At 45.5% G+C, this 7,982-nt stretch overlaps 1 protein-coding gene across 1 annotated transcript; it reads left to right on the top strand.

The window, feature by feature from the left end:
• Nucleotides 1-2,707: 2,707 nt before the first annotated feature.
• PHATRDRAFT_bd1164 (predicted protein) lies at nt 2,708-7,645 on the top strand (the record flags this gene model as incomplete). Its single annotated transcript, XM_002176143.1, has 6 exons — nt 2,708-3,610; nt 3,892-3,921; nt 4,105-4,275; nt 4,313-4,362; nt 4,661-7,028; nt 7,580-7,645. 6 exons carry the CDS (start codon nt 2,708-2,710, stop codon nt 7,643-7,645), a joined length of 3,588 nt encoding a protein of 1,195 aa, XP_002176179.1.
• Between the last annotated feature and the right edge of the window lie 337 nt (nt 7,646-7,982).

Raw genomic sequence — 7,982 nt, 5'->3', positions numbered from 1 at the left:
CATGGGTACAAGCCCGGATTACGGACCAAACTTGATTGTTATCGGCGGCAAAGTCTTCGCCATCATGCGGGCAACGAGCGATCATTTCATCGAGAACACTTTGGTACATGTTGTCCGGATCGTCCGGGACTTCGTCGCCGTCGCGGATCACATGGCGCAAAGGAACGCCAGTAGTTCCACGGACCTTGGAGAGATAATCTTCGATATTCTCGAAGGCTTCGCGGATCTTCTTGAGGTCATCAATCATGGAAGGAGCCGTAGCATCCTTCGACAGAGTCTTGTCTTCCTCCTCACGGCGTTTGCTCTCCGCCATGGAGAGGACTCGAGCCGCAACGAACTGGCCTGGGATCGGACGAGAGGTACGCTTAAGGTGACGGATATAATATCCGAGCAAGATCAAACGCTCTTCAGCCGTTGGAGAAATGGCGACACCGGAGCGGGGAATCACCGCTGGGGCGCCTGGCTGAGCGGCGTTGGGGTTTGGGACGGTCCCCCCGGGACGACGGAGGGTGTTGCACATATCCTTGATGACAAGGTCCGTCAAGAACACGAAGTCCTCGACGGAAGTAATAGATTCGGTAATGGCGTCGCGATGAGACGCGTCGACAATACCAATCGCCTGGAGGGCGTTACGGACTTGAGCGAGAGCTGCGGCCATGGTGAACTTTTAACTTTCTTCCTGAGGACGGGAAGGAACTTCGAAAAGAGTTTCGAGTTGAGCATGTGTTAGTGAGGTCGGCTTGGCATAACGGGAACAACAATAGTTTCCTTTGATCACTGGTTACGAGTTTTGCAAATATTTGGTTCGCATACGCTTAAATAGTGATAGCCGGCCTGATTGCCGGGTCAATAACTAAAATACCCATTGTGGTATATATATACACATTTGATAGCAAGAGTGGAGGAGCAGCAAATACCACCTGGTACGAGGTCCGATATTAACAATTGGTAAGTGGATGTTCGAAAACAGATCCTACTTAACATCCAAGCTTAGGATGCCGCTCGGGCTAGAGCGTTGAGTAAAGCTTCGGTAGAAGAAGCTCCATGGAAGCGTCCAACCATGGGGAGTGCCTTGTTTCAAGCCGCTATTGCAGACGAGAAACCCAGTATCCGATCGACACGACTACCACGTGGACCATTACAAGATACCGTCAGTATGTTCTAGGCCTCTGCAGGCGTCGGCGACTCGACAACAACATGAAGAGCCAGGTATTATGCTTGCCTCCCCAGGCACATTCGGCCTCGGCGCTTCCGTCAAAACACTCATAAACACTCAGACAATCACAACAAACTTATACCTTTGATCCCACAGGGATACAGAACGACTTTGGGTCTGATAAACTAGATAACTACAACGATAACCGACTAGAATCGCACTAGAATAGCACAAGATCACTAGTGTAGTTACGAAACAGAGCAAAACACAAATTATACCATTATCTGCCTGAGCAGACTAGTCTTAGTCTAACGTACATATGACAGACGCTTGACGCGGGGTTTTTCTAAATGTTTATGGTTTCGATGTGTGGGGACTAGAAAACCCCTACGTCAAGTGGTACATGAGGGGTTCATATCCCTAAGTCTATCAGATAAGTCTATAATCTTGTGTTTTTACGCCTTTGGTCGTCTACGAAAGTATGCGGGATCCTTTCGGTTCCTTAGACGATTCTAGCCCATTGCCGTTGCAGTTTTCTAGGATGGTGAAAAGAGGAAAACTTCTGAAAGACAGGAGAGAAACGTGTTCAATTTGACAGTGAGTAGCTTTAGTTGGTCTAGTAAATTATTTAGGGTTCAAACTAAGCCAAAAAATTTGTCACGAATGCCGACGTTTCCAGCTAAGATATTTATCGCAGGGCTTCCAATGAGAGATCATAATGGCAACCCAGCCGCCACCACAAAGGAAACAAGTCTCTTTTGGTAGCAAGCCTCTCCAATGGGTTGGGTTGGCTTGTTCTCAAGACGATGCGTACCAATTGATTGAGCCGCAAACATTACTGACTGTGAAAATCGACAGATGACGCTGAATGACTTCAACATTCCAGCTCGTCAATTGGGCTGGAATTGCATATTTCCCTGTTAGGGCCGTATGTTAGTCGGCAGACTTTCTTTTTCATGGAGGGAAATGAGAACAGGAGAACTCTGAAGAAACAAAAATAGTTCAAATCTGCCGTACGGAGCTGATTGGCTTGATTTTTGGGCTTGGCTGCCTTTCCGAATCCTACCGTTTGGAAAGTGGGGCATAGCCGTTTCCACAGTTGCCTAAGGGAGGGGGTGAGAAAAACTGCTGTTAGGTAATTAATTGACTGGCTACGATTGGCATCTGAGTCGAATTCATGGTGTTTGATTTAAATAATTTATACTTAATATACTGGAGCAGAATGAAGCGACTTAGATTGAACACGCCCCTTTTACAGCTAGAAGTTTTCCACTTTTTCCCATCCCCTTTACATTTAAGGATTTTTTTCGCCAATATTTATTGTTTTAGGTAGTCGTTTTTTCTGAAAATATACCTCACAGTCACGGTCAATGCCACATTTTACCGTTATTATGATCATCCGTTCATACAGGGAGAAAGGCAATGCATTTAATCTCCGAGGAAATTCCGTATGGTCAAGTCTTCCATTCCACGTTTGCTTTCCAGGCCGGCAACTGTGCGACTGTCTCCTATCCAAACCCGTGCTTTCTTTCTACCAAACACAAAGTGGTCATGGCGGCGATAACGAGGACAGTGACGTTCGTTGTTGTAGTTGTTCTGCTCTTCATCGAAATCCAGCTCATGAATCACTACCGGCCATCTCACAATCATACAGACGGTGAGATTCAGCACTTTCTTGGCTGCGGGTCCGAGAAAGCTTATTGTAGCCGTAATGATAGCGACGCGGCAGGTTTGGAGGGATCAACGGAGTCTCAAAGGTTGCCGACAGAGGGCGGAACATATCCTTCTGTAGCCAAACCGAATCCACTCCGCTCCTCGTCCACTGCTGCTGCGCGCGAGGATATTGAGACCATGGTCCTACTCAAACCCAACGCCTCCACTTCTATTAAAAAAGGCAAACCGGTCCTTTTCTGGCACGTGGGACCGCACAAGACGTCGAGCACCGCTGTGCAGACATTCCTGTACAAGATGGAAAATGTTCTCAAGCAGCGCGACAACATAGTCATGCCTCTGCATCTTCCCGGAAAATGTAGCAAGCATAAAGCCGCCGCCAACATTGCCTATTGCTTGGTCGACTACGAGGAATGGCCGAATTCGTGGGACGAATGCCGAGCTTGTGAATCGCCTCGCTCTGTGGTTTCCAATGATTGCGGACAAGTCTTGACAGCATTTCACCAATTCGTAGAGAGTGCCCGAGTCAATTCGCAAAACATATTACTTTCGTCCGAGGGCTTTAGCATCTGGACCACAGCGCAGATTCAGCGGCTCGTTAGCAAATGCTTTTCCGATTGGGACGTTCGAGTTATCGTTTATTTTCGTCAATGGGACGAATGGCTTGAGAGTGTATACTTTGAGTGGAATCGTTTCAAGTCATTGCAGATACGCCATTCATTGGTGGACTACTTTGAGGACCCTGGCACACTATCATGCACTGCATTCCAGTACAGTCATGCAGTACGTCAACGCTACCAAACTGTTACGACTAAAACTGTCGCCGTTGTCAATTTTCATGCGCCGACGGAAAAACGTAGTCTGATAGAACAATTTGTCTGCGACGCGTTACAAGGGATGGCTCCGTATACCTGCCGCGCCGCCAAGAAATTTGCACCAACCAAGTAGAAAACTGCAACGATAACCGACTAGAATCGCACTAGAATAGCTCAAGTACAGTGGTGTATATCGTGACAGATTAACAGTCTTGATTTCTCGTCAAATCACTGCTGCTTGTCGCACAGAATTTGGTAGACACAACCTTAAGTGAGTCCGTAAGTTCCTTCCAGATTGACTGGTCTGAAATTACAATACACTTCCTTAAGGCATTGTCGGACAAGGTACACACGGTACCCAGTTTGATAATTAACGCTTGCACGTGTGTTTGTCACTGAAAGTGTCAGAGGTATCTCTTAAGTGAGATATTTATCGGTTTTCTGTGACTCATTCATTGTGAGCCGCGACCCTACTTCCTCGGAGTAACTGGTGTCGAAAACCTCTTGGAGTCTCCAGGGTTTGTCGACAAGTTTCTTCGTGACTACGGGTTTCTCCGGCTGGGTGAGGTATTCGATACCAAAAGGCCCAAGGACCTCAACCCTGATTCCGGTTGGAACGGGAATACTCACCGGGTAAGAAGAGTACGGGGGCTAATCAAACCCTCGATAGTTACTGGTACGCAGCGTTGAGCGTGGCTGTAACACTGCCACCTTGCAGAAGTGAGTGTACCAGTGCTAGCTTGGTTCACTGGTATAGGGTCATTTAACAAAGTCCGCCCTAATTGCGGCGAAGGACCCGAACCCCTTAAGTATTTTCGGAATTTCGAGAGAGCGACCCATTCCCTTCCTAGAGAGTCATTTCTCTTGCTGCCGCCATCATGGCATCGTTTGCACAACCAGTGTCAGACGAAACCGTTTTTGCTCACTTAACGGACGTCATACTCAACCTTCCTACGGCACACCCGATTCGTTTCTGTCTTCACTTCAATGGATATGATAAACTTGGGAGTTTTCTTAGTATCGTTGAGAATGAAATTGAATCCCTTCGCTATGTCCTACTTCCTACCGAAGATACAGTCAACCGTCGATCAACTGGTTTACTTATGGGACACGTACAGCTCCTTCGGCATTTCTTCCGTTGGATTGATACCCAAAGTAACACAAAAGGTGGACCACTTGACAATCTTGATTTGCTCTCTCTCACAAGAGGTGAATTCAGTTTGTACCGACAATCCTTTACCCCCTACATTTCGAGTCCCCCAGAATTTTTGTGGCCTCGCGCAACTGCACTGATGACTGCTGTTTTTCGTGACAATTCAAAACGAGAAAATCCATACACTGGTAGTATAGCTGAAGTTTTGGAGGATGACCATTCCCCCAACAACTGTCACACCTTGGACAAAGATGTGGAACAAGTTATTGAACCTAAGCATGAAGTGCATCAGAACGAAATTTCGTTGTATCCAGAGCACCATCTCCCTTCAGTTGCTTTGGTGAACCATCATCTACCAGTTGACTCTGATGGAGTTGTTGTGAGCTGCAAAATTGTGAACAGCATCACTGTACAAGAATGTTTAGGGAAAGCCCATCAGGACACTGAGCTTACCATTCATTCAGTTTCTTCTACAACAAGTACTCCTGTTGTGCCTACGAAAAATTTGGTCAATCAAGTTCTTTGTCCCAGTGTTGCAAAGAGTACTTCATGGATTCCTGAAACAAACAAGAGTTCTCTCCTTGTCTCTGTCATGAAGTGTGCTTTCACCACTGGTCTACTTTGTGTTGCATTTAATTCTGCAAGGGAATCAGGATGCTTTCAGAAGAGACATACCACCATGGTCTACAACAGCATTCCTCCTGATCCTGGAGAAACTCAGATGGCAGCTAGAAGCCAAGCCACCATTGATTTTAACAAGTTGGTTGATCCTCCCAGTATTTTTCTCATGATGGGTTCTCAATGGCATGATGCCAACCCACACAATAAAATCCGAAATTGTGTGGAGGAGTTACCACCAGAACCAGATCCCAATTTCAGCACTCCCATTCTCCATGGTTGTTTTGAGAATTGTTCAATCTTGCATCAAGGAAAAGTTCATTTTATTCCTCTCCATGTTTTTGCAAAGTGTGAAACTTTATCTTGCAAGGCAGACAAAAGGAAAATCATGGAATTGTTTGTTTGCAACAAGAGTCTATTTTTTGATCACCATCTGTTTGCTTCAAAATCTACTGCAGTCATGCAAAAGCTATCTAGTTTTTGTGCATTTGAAGCAGCTAACTTTGAAATTGCTATCAAGCCTGCTGCTCCAAATTTCATTGGCTTTCCATACTTGGTCTCTGTTTTGCATCTACCTATGCATTATACCCAAGTAACAGCCAGTGACCTTGTTCTGCCTGAAGCTCATCCTAGTACACAGGATGGGGAGAGTGTCAATTCTGGTGTACTCTTGAGCACATCTAGAATGCTGAGCAGAGTGTCCTGTGTTCAAGTTGAAACCATCTTTCATTCTAGTACACAGGATGTGGAGATTGTCAATCCTAGTGTACTCTTGAGGGCATCTAGAAGATTGAACAGAGTTCCCTGTGTTTTATTGAGTTTGAGCGGTTCCACATCTAGAACCTTAGTCAACTGTCCTGTCCTAACTCAGGATGGGGAGTGCCTAGAAAGCCTAGTACAAGGAACTTCACAAAGAATCCTTGATCTAGACAGAGGACATACCACCTGGCCACCACCCTCCTACCATGGGAAGCAACATGATATTACTGCATACAAGGGAATCCTAAGTCAAGGTGAAGTTGACACAAGAATGCTCAAGGATTTTGTTGCAGATGTTTTCAAGGATTGGGAGCCAGGAGGCTTACATGTCTTGACATTGAATGAATCTATTGATGTTCTGTGTGAAGATAGTCCTGCCCTCTGTTTGACAAGTCAAGTTAAAGCTGACAAACAAATGTTCAAGGCTTTTGTTGCAGAGGTGTTTAAGGATTGGGAGCTAGGAGGTGTTCATGTAGTGACATTGAATGACTCAACAGATGTTCCATGCAAACATTGTCCTGCCATTGTTTTTGCTAGCAAAAATCTGCAAACCTTTGCCAACCCCATGATGATTTGTGACCTAGATTCTTACTTCAAGGCACTTGAAGGTACAGTTCACCCTGCTTACCACTATGCATTCCTTGTAGACCTACTCTGGATGCTCTGGGGAGCTAGTATTGAGGAACTCTATATGTGTGGCCCCACTATGCTCAATGCCTACATGAGCAATAGTCAACAAGGCAATGTCAGTGGAGTCCAGTCCCTGGATGCTCCTAACTATGGGGAGCAACATTTGGTCAGCAAGTTCAAAGCTTTTTTGCTGATGCCCTGGGATCCTGGAGGACCCAAGCCACTTGTGAGGACAATTAGTATGAAGCCAACTATTATGAAGGCAAGTACTAGACATTCCCCAGCAGCAAAGAAACAGCCTTTTATTGGAACATTGAAAAGCTTGGCAAACTGCTCTTTCTCTAAAGTATCCCCTGGTCAGCCCAGCATTTTGGATTTATGGAGAGATTACATTGACATAGTGCTTCAAGTCAGTCACACAGCAGTAAGCTTGGAAGCCTTCCACCTGCACAGTGCTTGCACCACATGCCATGTTTCCATTTCTACAATGAGTGACAAGTTTTGTGATACTGGAGGCATGTCCTGCCTTGGGCAGATTGCTGAAACCTCTAGTGTTTTGAGATTTCTTCTTGCAACAGACCCCTCCAATCACCTTCTCTCAGGAAAGGAAATTGTTCTCCTGTTTGAAGATGAGGCTTGTATTGTTCAGAATCCCTTTGGTATCTTTCTTTCAGACAACACATCTGTTCTCCTGTACCCAGATGAGAGTTGTGATGTTCAGGCTACAGGATGCATTCTTTGCAAAGAGAAATGTTATGTTACTACATATCATTTTAGTACACAGCCAAGCTTGGACCCCATAGGACAGTTTCAGCTTCCAGACTCAGTGAGGTTGTTGAATGATACAAGACAGGCCAATGGGGAGTCTCACGGTATATACCCGTCCTGTGTGTCTTTGAGACATTTATCTCAAAACAAGTGTGTCACAAGCAGAAATCAAGTGTATACATGTTTACTGCAAGTTGTGTACATGTCAGTGGAATTGGCCTTATTATATGCATTCCTATGTAATTATGGCATAGTGAGAAGATACATGGGCAAAGATTTGCAGTATTCCCTACTTACTTTGAGAAGGCTCTTGGTTAGTATGGAGACTTCAGTTGCACCAAAACTCCAAGGAATCAATTGGATTCAACGGAAAGAGTCATTTGGATGGAAACACAAGGGAAACAGATGCAAA

The sequence above is a fragment of the Phaeodactylum tricornutum genome, genomic scaffold, assembly GCF_000150955.2.
Source record: "Phaeodactylum tricornutum CCAP 1055/1 PHATR_bd_10x23 genomic scaffold, whole genome shotgun sequence".
Taxonomy (NCBI): domain Eukaryota; phylum Bacillariophyta; class Bacillariophyceae; order Surirellales; family Neidiaceae; genus Phaeodactylum; species Phaeodactylum tricornutum.
Note: the sequence above shows the minus strand (reverse complement) of the source record. Positions and strands in the feature narration are given on the sequence as shown.